At 33.7% G+C, this 12,466-nt stretch overlaps 2 protein-coding genes across 3 annotated transcripts in view; one reads left to right on the top strand and one right to left on the bottom strand.

Annotated features, from left to right (window-relative positions):
* The window catches only part of rbks (ribokinase), an 82,607-nt gene extending 81,942 nt beyond the window's left edge, over window positions 1-665 (top strand). The window contains 1 exon segment of the mRNA NM_001002117.1: window positions 282-665. Coding sequence (NP_001002117.1) covers window positions 282-455 — 174 coding nt within the window. The 3' untranslated portion in view covers window positions 456-665.
* mrpl33 (mitochondrial ribosomal protein L33) lies at window positions 639-10,527 on the bottom strand. 2 transcript variants are annotated; one of them, NM_001303122.1, is made up of 4 exons: window positions 10,393-10,527; window positions 6,334-6,352; window positions 4,570-4,676; window positions 639-1,126 (listed from the first exon to the last, which is right to left on the bottom strand). In NM_001303122.1, the coding sequence occupies exons 1-4, from the start codon at window positions 10,412-10,414 to the stop codon at window positions 1,077-1,079; spliced, it is 198 nt and encodes a 65-aa protein (NP_001290051.1). In that variant the 5' UTR covers window positions 10,415-10,527; the 3' UTR covers window positions 639-1,076. The 2 variants fall into 2 exon arrangements, 1 of the variants encoding a protein (NP_001290051.1); NR_130124.1 differs by lacking the exon at window positions 6,334-6,352.
* Between the last annotated feature and the right edge of the window lie 1,939 nt (window positions 10,528-12,466).

Raw genomic sequence — 12,466 nt, 5'->3', positions numbered from 1 at the left:
TATTAAATAATTTAAATGATTTAAGTTTATGATGACCATTAAACGCATCAGTTTTGTGAAAAGGGTCCATGTTCTAAACTGACTCAATGATTTAAGCCAAACTAAGCTTAAATGTGCTTCTTTCAAACTGAGAAGTCATCTGATTGGATTTAAAAAAACTCAATTGTTTAACTCTAGGTGACTTGTAAAATGAGCCTATTTCCCAAGACAAAAAAGTGGAGTGTTACTTTAATAGCTCTTCTCCTAAACTGTTTGATTTTGTGTATTAACTGTCTCAACAGGGTGCAGGCGACAGCTTTATTGGGGCTCTGGCTTTTTACATGGCTCATTATCCAGCAATGCCAATGGAAGAGATGGCCAGAAGAGCAAACTTTGTCACAGCGGTGTCTGTACAAACTGTCGGCACTCAAACATCTTTTCCATTTCGGAAGGATCTGCCAACTGAACTATTCTGAAGGTGACCCCGAGGTTCTTGGCTTTTAAAAAGACATAACACATCAATCTGTGCACATTGTCTACACAATTGTTTTTATAACCAACAATACTAGAGCTCTTCATGATGTAACTTCCGAGCATTATTCATTTTTGAATGAGCGTACCATTGTATGACCCAAAACAATTTTTTTTTTTTTTTTTTAATAAATCAATGCATCAAAAACTCTCATCATTTTCATCATCTCTTTTTTACTTGATAACAATTATGTACATGTTCTCACATTTTTTTTTATTAAATACCTTTTGCAGGGTAATTATTCAAACATTTCCCTTTAGCCTAAAGGAATCTGTCATTGTGTAGGTGGTTGATTATTTACAGTAGGTCAAAACGTTGACTTGGTACAAAAAAGGAAGCAAAACAACCAAACAAATCCAACATAATGCGCTTCTTTCTAAATGGTCTTAACAGCACATTGTCCTGACAGGATATATATCTCCTTTATGGTATCATAACACCAGTGGTCCACACAGCACTTCTTCCTTCATAGTTGTTTCATTCATTACCATTCTGTAGCAGTTCTTTCATTCCACTTTAAAGGTTCCATAGTGTCTATCAGCTATCGGTGGGAGTCTCTTCCATTTTAGAGAGATCGTACCTTCTTCTTTTCAAAGAACAGGACATGTTTGTTCACTGTGGAGAGGAACAAAGAGACAAAAACAGTAACTAAAATAAGTAACAACACCATTAATAAATTAATTATTAAAACAAAAATAAAATTGTATTAAATGTAATTAAAATTAAATTAAATCTAATATGATCGATCGCAAGATCGGATTTGGCTCGGTACCAGCTGACCGATAACTGATCCATTAAAAATATGCAGTATGGAACCGATATCTGATCCAAGTATCAGGATCGGTGCATCCCTACTTTTAGCTTAGCATAAAACATTGTATTAGATTAGACCGTTAGCATGTAGCTCACAAAAATGGCTCCTGTTTAAAGATTGACAATTCTGTAGTTACATAGTGTGTGTGTGTGATTAAAAATGAAAAGTTTTTATTGTGGCAAGGCCATAGCCATAATAGCAACTCAATATATGCTAGGAACTATGTTCTCATTCTGGCGTAATAATCAGGGAACTTTACTGCCATTCCATGACTGCAGCAGGCTTGGATATATGTATGTTGCCATGACACAGGGTCAAACTTTGAAACTCTCTTTGGGCGCTTTTGAAGCTCTTAATATGCTCAGAATTATATGAAATTACACAAATATCAGAGATGTGGACTGTTCGACATTGGAAAAAACATTAGATATGGGTGCAGTCGGGGGATCTCTAGTGCCAGTGTTTGTCTTTATTTATTATACTTAGCCCTTCCCCTCATTTTGTATGTTCACGTGAAGGGGTCCCAATTCTCTTTAGCTTGATGACATAGGGCTAAGGGGCAGGGGTAGATAGCCCTTCGAACTGAGATTTTTCTGGACCACACTCAAAACCGAGGGGTAAGGGGTGAAAAAAGGGGAAAAACACCTAATAAATTAAGTGATTATTTGCTTAAAACAAGCTTAATCATTTACTAATGGGTTAAGAAAAACAATCTTAATAAGATAGATATAATCTCGAACAGAAGTTAAGCATCATTTCATTTTCCCATGAAATTTTTCTTGTCTGTTCTTGATTTAAGATTTTCTACATATTTAGACTGGAAAGAAAGAAAGAAAGAAAGAAAGAAAGAAAGAATGAATAAAAACTTGAGTCTTTAGTTTTGCAAAGTAACTCTACCACCTCTGCTTTATTACTGTTATTACTCCTATTGCTAGTGGGTTTAAAATATTCTGGAACCTGGAGTCATTTTTTTTAGGTGACCATGTTTCCTTGGCAACGCGTCATGTTTGTCATGTGACACACCGCAGCCACAATAGCGCTGTATGACAGATGTATCCCTTTTAATTAGTTTTTTTCCATTTTAATTCAACACATTCACACGTTTGCTAATCATGTTATCAACTACCTGATATTCCAATTCACATGATCGTGTAAGTGATGGTGATCTATAACATGAGATGGGCATTGCCATGTTTACTTGCGGCCGCGCGTTTGCCTCAAAAGTAGAACATGCAGGATTCAGCATGTAAATTCTTAAGTTCCTCCAAAAACACATGCAAGTAAGTGGCTGGTGATCTTAGAGAAGAATAAATTCAACTTAGAGTTCCTTTCACTATGTGTAATGTGTATCTGATATGAATAAAACATATTGGCAAATTATATTTGAATAGATTTTTAGACTTCCCTGTGTGTTTTGCAAACACAATGTTTTGTTTTACTAGTACTTGTGTGTATTTGCATGTCTAAAAGTTAAACTAAGCATTAGGCGGTTAAAACGCTGCATAATTGTGATGATATGACACGTCTTTCTCTGACTCAGCGCCAGCCAATGCACCAAATCTCAGTTTGATTCTTTTCAGTAGCTACTCTGAAGGGTAAACGAGCTAACGCTAACTTGTCACGCTGGATAACAAGTAAAACACCAGCACCAGGGACTTAACGATCCTCACTTCAAAACGATACAAAAGTATGATTCTGTAGTGATTTACCAGAACTGAAGTGTTGATTTAATAATCAAACGTCCCCGTGTCACGCGACACAACGAATGGATTATAAAATTTGTTGCCAATGCTTCTAGTAATCGATTTTTATCAATTTAATCGATTCGTTGTTGCAGCCTTAAACTCCTTCACAGCAGTCCCACAACATTCTGTAACACGATGACACTCAAATCCCCCATCAGAAAAGTCTAGTGGCTGGGAATGAGCGTTTTAATGTTAACAACTATAATGTTAATGTTGTTTTTCATGCGTTTACATAAATGAATATGGCCACTATGTAAATGCACACTTTAGTTTATGATCTTATGCTTTCAGTGATTTCCTGAAACAAATACTTAAACATAACACAACTGGAACAACTACAGCAGTCGTGAGAGTCCATCTCATACAAAACAGAGTACAAAAGAGAATTGAGATAAGCCTTAATGTAAAACACATAAGCAGCTTTAAGGAATATAAAACTTCCTTAAAGATTTGGGAATTGTGTTGAAGTTTTAAGGCATGTGATTGGATGATAATAAAAAATGCCTTCATGCGGACAGTTTATGGCATCAGGACCAAAGCCCATGTTAATCAAGAAAGTTGATAGTCAGTAGTCAGTACTGTGACCATGGCTGTTTTTGCTTCTATAGTAACTGTTGCCTGGGATTTTTGCTAATAATTTAATCTTTATAATTACTAATAAAAGTGATTTTTATACAAAATCATACAGTGATGTATATGTATTCAAACTAAAAGTTCTAAAAGTGAAAGCATCACCACCATGAGCTCAAGGATTCAGTTCTTGAGCTCTCAATCTGAAGATGATTTTAAATATGAAAAGCGAATGTTCATCATTGTCAATATACAGTAATAAAGAATAAAGAAAAATAATATATATAAAAGAAATTGTGTTAGGCATCTGGTGAGGTTTTTTTTTTTAAACAAAGAACCACATTTTTGGAGTTTAATGATTGAACTAGTTTTGATTAGCCATTGGACTACTTTTGTTGTGAAAACCTGGCAACTCTGACCAGTTGTGTCTACATTGGGGGGCCAAATGGGGCTAAAATGAAACAGGTCACCCCACTGCACAACATATTTAACTTAAATATTTACATAATTAAACATGTTGCTCATTGATCCCCATTGGCAGAAATATATGAACGACTTTAAATCATTTTCATCAGTCCTGATAAATAATGCCTCCTCCCCTTGAAATTTGAGCGTTTTACATTCAGAGATGTTGTTTATGTTCACATAGCAACATTAAACATCAATTAAAGTTTAAAGCATAATAATAGTGGACCACCTCTTTAACATTATTCAAACCGTAATGGAAAAAAGTCATGATCTTATAGTGAACTGAGGTAACAGTGACATGTTTTGCATTTGCAAAAAAAAAAAAAAAAGTGAAATAAAATATAAACAAGATGAAAACGTTTAGTTAGGTTTTTACGCAAAGATTAATGAATAAGGCACCGATTCACATGGAAATCAACAATAAAGAAAATTAAATTATAAACTAATTCTGACTGTCTCACCTATGGGGTCATTCTTCCGCAAAACCAGTTTTTCTCTCAGTCGTCCTCTTTTGGTGTTAAAAGAATAACCGGTGCCAGCAGCACTCACCATTTGAACCAGCAATGTCCTAAAACACAAGAATTAGACTCTTAAATGTACCGGTCTTTAAATGACACATTTACATTTTAATACATTTACATTTGACTGATACATTTAAAAATTCTCAAATGTATCATTCATTAAACATTAGACAAAGCAGCATCTCAGAGCTAACTGCATTTAACCATTACCAGAGTTTTCAAGTTGACTATTGTAGTTCTCAACAACAATTGAGCTAAAGTTGGTTTTATATTCGCACTTTTGTTCATTATTCTGACACTACTTTGAATATTGGGTCTGAAATCGCACACAAGTCTGGCTTGAAAACAAAATGAGTACTATTTAACGGTGAATTCCTAACTGACTATGATTTCCCCATTTAGAATTTGCAACGAATACTTTTCTGAAATTATATTATTAAGGAGAAAGTCTAAACGTGAGATTATAAAACCAACGTTACCTCTATTCAATAACAGAACATGTAATATTGCCCTTGAAATGTTTTATCCAATGCAAAATTGTATTTATTACTACTAGGGGTGTAACAATACACCAAAGGCACGATTCGGTTCAGTTCACAGTTTGAGCCACGGTTTGGTTTCTGTTTGCTGTGGGGTTAGGGTTGATGTCATGTTAACAGCAATGCTAGGGAACAATAGATTCACTTAATAACAAGTAGGGCTGCTCGATTTTTCGGAAAAATCATAATCACGATTATTTTGGTCATAATTGTAATCACGATTATTCCAAACGATTATTAGTTGAAGTCAAAATTATTAGCACTCCTGAGAGTTTTTTTTTTAAATAAATATTTTTCCCAAACGATTTTTAACAGAGCAAGGAATTTTAACAGTATTTCATCTAATATTTTTCTTCTGGAGAAAGGCTTATTTGTGTTGTTTTGGCTAGAATAAAAGCAGGTTTAAATATTTTGAAACCTCTTTTAAGGTCAATATTATTAGCCCCTTTAGGCAATATATATTTTTGATTGTCTGCAGACGAAACTACTATTATATAATGACTTGCCTAATTACCCTAATCAAGCTTTTGAATCACATTTTCAATTTGAATGTTTGTATTTAAAAAAATATTGTCTAAAATATTATGAGCTGTCATCATAGCAAAGATAAAATTAATCGGTTATTAGAAATGAATGATGTGCACGCTTTCGGTTTCATTTTCACTGCTAAGTGCTGTTCATACTTCGCGCGGCTCTCAAACGATCACTCTGTGCCACAAACTGAATATTATTTACAACTTTATAACCTGTTACTCACAGCATATGCAGGTTCTGTTCTCTAAAGTAGACGCGCGCGCATCTATCATTAGGTAGGGCATACACCCGCACAGTCAGCAGCTCACGTCACGTGTGTTTTTACGGCCGCGAATACAGCATAATATTAAGACAAAAATTACACTTTTAGGTGAATTACACCTTATAAATACAGTGTGTGACTCTTTTAACATCATTTGGAGGTGTCAATGTCACTGAGCAACGTATGTGAAACAATGAAAGACTCGTGCAGCAACCTTTGCTTCTCCCCTAAACTTGAAAATATGATTGGCACATTCGTAGAAATGCTGGATTAAGATCGTCTAGGGGTTGAATCGAGATTGCGATCTTTTAACGAATAATTGGGCAGCTCTATGATACAAAATGTAAAAAAACATGAGGGAATACTCACTTGGATTTGCTCTTGGCAACTAGATTGGGTAAGAAAAGGAGACAACAAACAAAAGTTATTAGCATTAAGAATGAACAGTGTGATAAATTGTAACACATAACATTGAGGTAAAGTTGGTTTTATATTTGCACATTTGTTTACTGACAACTTGTGACATGATCCCTAAACTGTTTACCATGGTACTTTGAATATTCGATCCGAAGTCACATGTAAGTGTTGGGGAAAGTTACTTTTGCAGTTACAATATTGAGTTACTCATCAAAAAAGTAACTAGTTTTGTTACATTTTTTTTTAGTAAGTAATGCGTTTTGTTACATTTGAGTTAATTTTACAAATCTTTTTATTACCTGGCTGTATTCTGTTCAGCAATTAAAGGCTCGTACACACCAAGGTGCTTTTCATTTGCGTTTGACATCAGTGTGTTTCAAGGTGCTTTTCCGCATTCAAACCCAAGCGATTTTTACTGGAGTCGAGCAGAAGAGTATGCAAAATCACTCCTTGACGTTGATGGCGCTTAATGAAAAACAGAAAGACCCTGGTGCACAGGGTGGCGCTACACAAATTAACGCTTCTGACACACACTTGTAACACAGAAGAAAAAAAAAGAAGAAGAGAGAAAGATTACACACTTGTTGTTGTTAAATTTACTGGCAATTCGGACGAGCATGGATGGTTAAAGTAGCAGCTCCAGCTCTAGCGATGGAGAAATGATTATTGTTGACCAGTGCAATAAGCAGCTTAAACATTCATATCGCCTCTGGGCATCTTCTTCAATGTGTGCTCACATTCACAGTTTTGCACTTGAGCACCTCCAATTGCTGTTTACTGTAACTTCAGCAGCTCCGTGCACGTGAACAAATATACCAATCTGGGGTGAGTTTCCAAAACAACGGCTAAACTATCATGGGAAAAGAACGATGTAGTGATGAGTGTTTACCAAAACCAGTAGTTTCTCTGTCACAGATCCATTGTTTGAACCACGTTAGTTAAAACGCAAAACGCCCATAATGATGGTCTAAATGGGGTGGTAACAACTTCTTTAGAGAAGAACCCCATGATGTATTTGTGCAAATTGTATTGTTTTACATGCAGACAGGTTTTTAAAAAATCCAATATTAGTTTTAGTTAAAACATGCATGTTTCCTTTACAAATATTATTAAGAAAATTACATTTTTTTTTTCTAAAACATACAATATTTTTCAAAAGCTAACACGTATTCTATTAACATATTTAAATCATTTAAATAAATAATTAATGAGGCTATTTATTAGGAAATTAAATTTAATATTTATTATTTATTAAGAAATGAAAAAAAATCCTATTTATTAATAATAATAATAATAATGATGATGATGATGATGATGATGGTGATTATTATTATTAAGTAGGATATTGTTCATTTATTTTTTTTTAAAGTCTACTTTTACATTTTGACACATGCAAACCACTGCAGAAATGTTCTAACCAACAGGCCTGTGTCATATACAGTACAGATACTTAGTAAGATACTTAATAAATAACCTACTATAAAATAAAAGCATTGTACGTATACGTATGGTGTGTTTTTTTGTTTTCACAAGCTTTGGAGACGTAACATAAATTCCGCTTTTAAATAATTGGTCACCTATAGCTTTCAACATGAGCCACAGCTGTGTTCAAAATGACATCAATGTTTTTAAAGTGCACCGCGAAGCGAGCACAATTGTAAACATGTAGATCGCTAAAACTGAACTGTAAAAGTACTTTGAAAGCAAATTACACATAAGAGTGATGATTTTAATGTTTTTTTTTTATACAAGTCTAAGTTTAAATGTTAGAATGTTCTAAATAAATAGGGCATAAGGGGGATAACTGGGAATAGAACACAGACAGGAACTATGTTTCTAACTACAGCTCCAGGGGTGTAGTCGTAAGCATACAAGTTTGCGACGCAGCTTGCGTCTGTTCGTTGGAACGATGGATTTGGAAACGTCAAATCTTCAAACTATGTTTGTAATGACACAACTTGCGCCTTTAGAAACCATAGTTTTCGGAAATGCGCCCCTGATTGGTGGAAAAGGTTTAGATGCAGCGCGTGAAAACAAAAAAAAAATGAGCACGATCACATTGGTGCCCATTATTTTGTCACAAGGCGTTAAACGTTGATGGATCACATTGGTGCCCATTATTTAGTGACAAGGCGTTAAACGTTGATGGAAAAAGTGAGCAAAAAAGCGTCCTGGTGTGACCAAGCCTTAACAATGCAATGTTTAACCTACACCAGGGATCACTAAACTTGTTCCTGGAGGTCCGGTGTCCTGCAGATTTTATCTCCAACCCTAATCAAACACACCTGAACAAGCTAATCAAGATCTTACTAGGTATACTTGAAACAACAAGGCAGGTGTGTTGAGGCAAGTTGGAGCTAAACTCTGCAGGACACCGGCCCTCCAGGAACAAGATTGGTGACCCCTGACCTACACCTTTATTTACCTTTAAAAACACATAAGAATAGAATTTTAAGATAATGTTATCGGAGAGCTTCTTAACCCTAGAACTATAAATGCCATATATAAAGATAAATGAAAGCTTAAAGCTGATACTTTTGTACTATTTGTATTACGTAAAATCACTGTCCAGTGTCCAGAGACTATATAATCCCCTTCTCTTTTTTCGACTGCGTGATTCATTGTGACTACTTTAGTTTTAATTTAGCAATTTAAAAGATAATTAAACTAAAAAAGTAACTTACATTACATTTTCAAAAAAGTAACTCAAATATTATTATTTATTTTTAAAAGTAATGCATTACTCCTTACGTTACTTAAAGTGATATTATTAATATTTTAGTAATATTATTATTATAATTGTTAACTCGCGTTGACTTGTAATGCGTTACCCCCAACACACAGTATAACTTCAAAACAACATTGGTACTATTTATTTGACTGGGAACATTGTAACTGATAGTCATTTCCTGCAAATATGATTTTATCATTTAAAATTTGCAAAGAATACTGGTCTGAAATCATATTCAGGAGAAAGTCAGAATGTGTGAATATAAAACCAATTTTACCTCAGTATATGAGGTAAAATTGGAAATACATTCATACATTTTGACTTTCTCCTGAAAAACCAAGCTTAAACCAGCCCAAGCTGGTTGGCTGGTTTTACCTGGTCAACCAGCCTGGTTTTAGAGGGGTTTTGGCCATTTCGATGGTCAGGCTGGAAAATGAAGTCATGCTTTGAAGTCATACTTGCATGCTATTTCTGATTGAATATTCAAAGTAACATGGTAAACAATATTGGGACTTCTAAATGAAGGAATGTGCGAATATAAAACCAACTTTACCTCTATGGCTGGTCAAGCTGGTTTTAGCTGGCCATCTCCCAGCCTGACCAGCTAAGACCAGATTGGAAATGGCTGAAAACCAGCCTGGAAATGATTGAGGTAAAGTTGGTTTTATATTCGTACATTCGTTCAGGGACAGCTTTATACAGTGTTTACCATGGTACTTTGAATATTCGGACTGAAATCACGTGCAAGTATGACTTTAACAACATTAGCACTATATAATCAACTGTGAACAATGCTGTACTTTGATTTTTGTTTGCTGCTAATATGATTTTACTATTTAAAATTTCCAAATAATACTTTTCTGAGATTATATTATTAATGAGAGGCTAAATGTACGAATATAAAACCAACTTTACCTCTATCTGGAAATGGCCCAAACCCCTCTAAAACTGGTAGACCAGCTAAAAACAGCCAACCATTCTAGTCTGGTTTGAGATGGATTTTTCAGCAGGGAGTCGTTTGTGTGTGAGTGTTTGTTTATAAAGAGTTAGGTTAATCACCAAATAACATCTAAAACAAATATTCCAACACAGCATTTAAGAGTAACTGTCAGACCCGGATATATATTCGATTATACGTGAAAATAATGGCTAGTTACAGTTAGCATTGGCTTCGCTATTCAATGTAACGTTAGCTTCTCTGTTTTAAAGTCAACATAACTGATCACGATTACTCTGTCAAGCAGGGCTTGCAGATACTGCGTGATTATAGGTGTACTCACGGTTCACAGTAGTAAGAAACATTGTTATTCCTCTTTAACAGATCGCAAATAACAGGTCTGAAATGTCACATTGAGCTCCTGTCGCTTGAGGCTTCCGGGAACACCACAGTACTTCCGGTGTCATTGTACGTCATTGCCGAATCATGAGTTTTTTTTTGTTTTTGTTTTTTATTTGCCTTTCAAAAACAACAATTTAGGCCAAACTCAGTCCAAACATAATCTTACACAAACTGACTGAGACATGTCAGATATACAATGAATCAAGTACAAAACCAAACAAAAATAAATAAAAAACAATGTTCGAAATATCTTAATAAAACGAAACAAAAACAAATAAATAACACCATACCATGCAGACATCTAACAGAAACTCTGTAAGGGGTTAAATAAAACCATATTCAAGAAATAAATCATATAATCTTTTAGCCTTTTTAGCGCATTTTTAAAGCTTCTACATAGGTGGCAAACTCCTTTTTAAACACAATCAATTGAGGAGCTGTTTTCATAATTTTACATTTGTGGATGAAGAATTTAAGTAAAATGAGTAAACAATTTGCAGTAAAGTCCTCATCTTTGCTGTCCAAATGCACACCAAATTTCACAATGTCCCAATAAATAGAAGGAAACCTTGAAATGTATTGTTTTAACCAGACTCATTTGACCAAAAAGGATTAACCAAATTACAATGAAGAAATAGATGTTCAACAGTTTCAATATCACTATTGCAAAATTGACAAACATTACAATTCACATTAAATCTCTTTCTCAGAAACTCCTTTGCAGGGTAAATATCATACATAATTTTTAAATGTACTTCTTTGTATTTTGGAGGAAGAGGAAATATCAAATATTTGCATCTAATTTTTTAAACTAAATTCTTATTAAAATGTTGGAAAATATAATTTCTTTTAATAGGACCAGGATAGCATTCCTGTATAAGACATTTTCTAATAAATATATTTGTACATTTCTTGTCCATAAAATTTAACTTACCAATTTTAATGTCCCGAATTTTTGGTGTGACTGTGGAATAGACTAGTATCTCTTTTAACATATTAATTAATGGTAAGGGAATACTTCTAATTACTTTCAAATAATCTTTTTTAACACAATTAAAATTAAATATATTACCAAGTTCATTGCAACTGAAAAAACAACCATTCTTATCCAAAATATGCAGTACTGACCAAATACCATTTTGTGACCATTCCTCCAAAAAAAAAGATTTACGTTGCGTTAATATGCAGCGATTGTTCCATAAAGACACATTATGAGGACTGAAGTTATGTTTGTACAACATTTTCCAATACAACAAAACCTGCTTATGAAAATTGGAAAGTTTCAGAGGAATTTTAGATAATTCAAAGTCACATTGTAAAAAAAACTTTATACCTCCTAGTTTTTTAAACAAATAAGATGGGATTACAAACCAATAAGAATCCTCATTTTTCATAAATGTTTGCAGCCATTTAAGTTTAAGTACTCCGTTCATAATATCAAAATCTATAACCTTTAATCCACCTTCACTATATTCCCTAATTATGTCATCATTCCTAATATAATGATACTTTTTTCTCCAAATGAAGTCATAATTAATTTTATTTATTTCTTTTAACTTTTTTGATGAAATTGATAATGAAAAGCATGGATAATTTAATCTGGAAATACTTTCAATTTTTGTTAGTAATATTCTAAAATTAATACCTGCAATATTTTCATTTTTAACAAGAATTGCTAATAGTTCTGCAACCAAAATAAATAATAGAGGAGAGCTTCCACATCCTTGTCTTATTCCTCTGTTCACCTGAAAACGAGGAGTTGTTTTTTTGTTAATAGCAACAGAACTATTTATGTCCTTGTAAAGCATTTTAATTATATTTATAAAATTTGATCCAAAACCAAAAAACTTTAGGGTCTGAAAAAGAAACTGGTGTTCTACTTTATCAAATGCTTTTAAAAAATCCAGAAATAAAATAAAACTCTCTTCTTTAATAAAATTATTGTATTCTAGCATGTCCAGAACAAGCCTTATATTGTTATGAATAGATCTGCCTTTTAAAAATCCTGATTGAGT

This window comes from Danio rerio, chromosome 17 (genome assembly GCF_049306965.1).
Source record: "Danio rerio strain Tuebingen ecotype United States chromosome 17, GRCz12tu, whole genome shotgun sequence".
Classification (NCBI taxonomy): Eukaryota; Metazoa; Chordata; class Actinopteri; order Cypriniformes; family Danionidae; genus Danio; species Danio rerio.
The sequence above is the reverse complement of the archived record's forward strand: the minus strand, read 5'-3'. Positions and strand labels throughout refer to the sequence as shown.

Excerpts from the sequence above, each read along its gene's own strand:
- mrpl33 (NM_001303122.1), bottom strand. The coding sequence starts at position 10,414 with ATGTTTCTTACTACTGTGAACC. Across the intron at positions 1,127-4,569 it reads GCGGAAGAATGACCCCATAG|TGAACAAACATGTCCTGTTC; the intron begins GTGAGACAGTCA and ends TCCTCTCCACAG.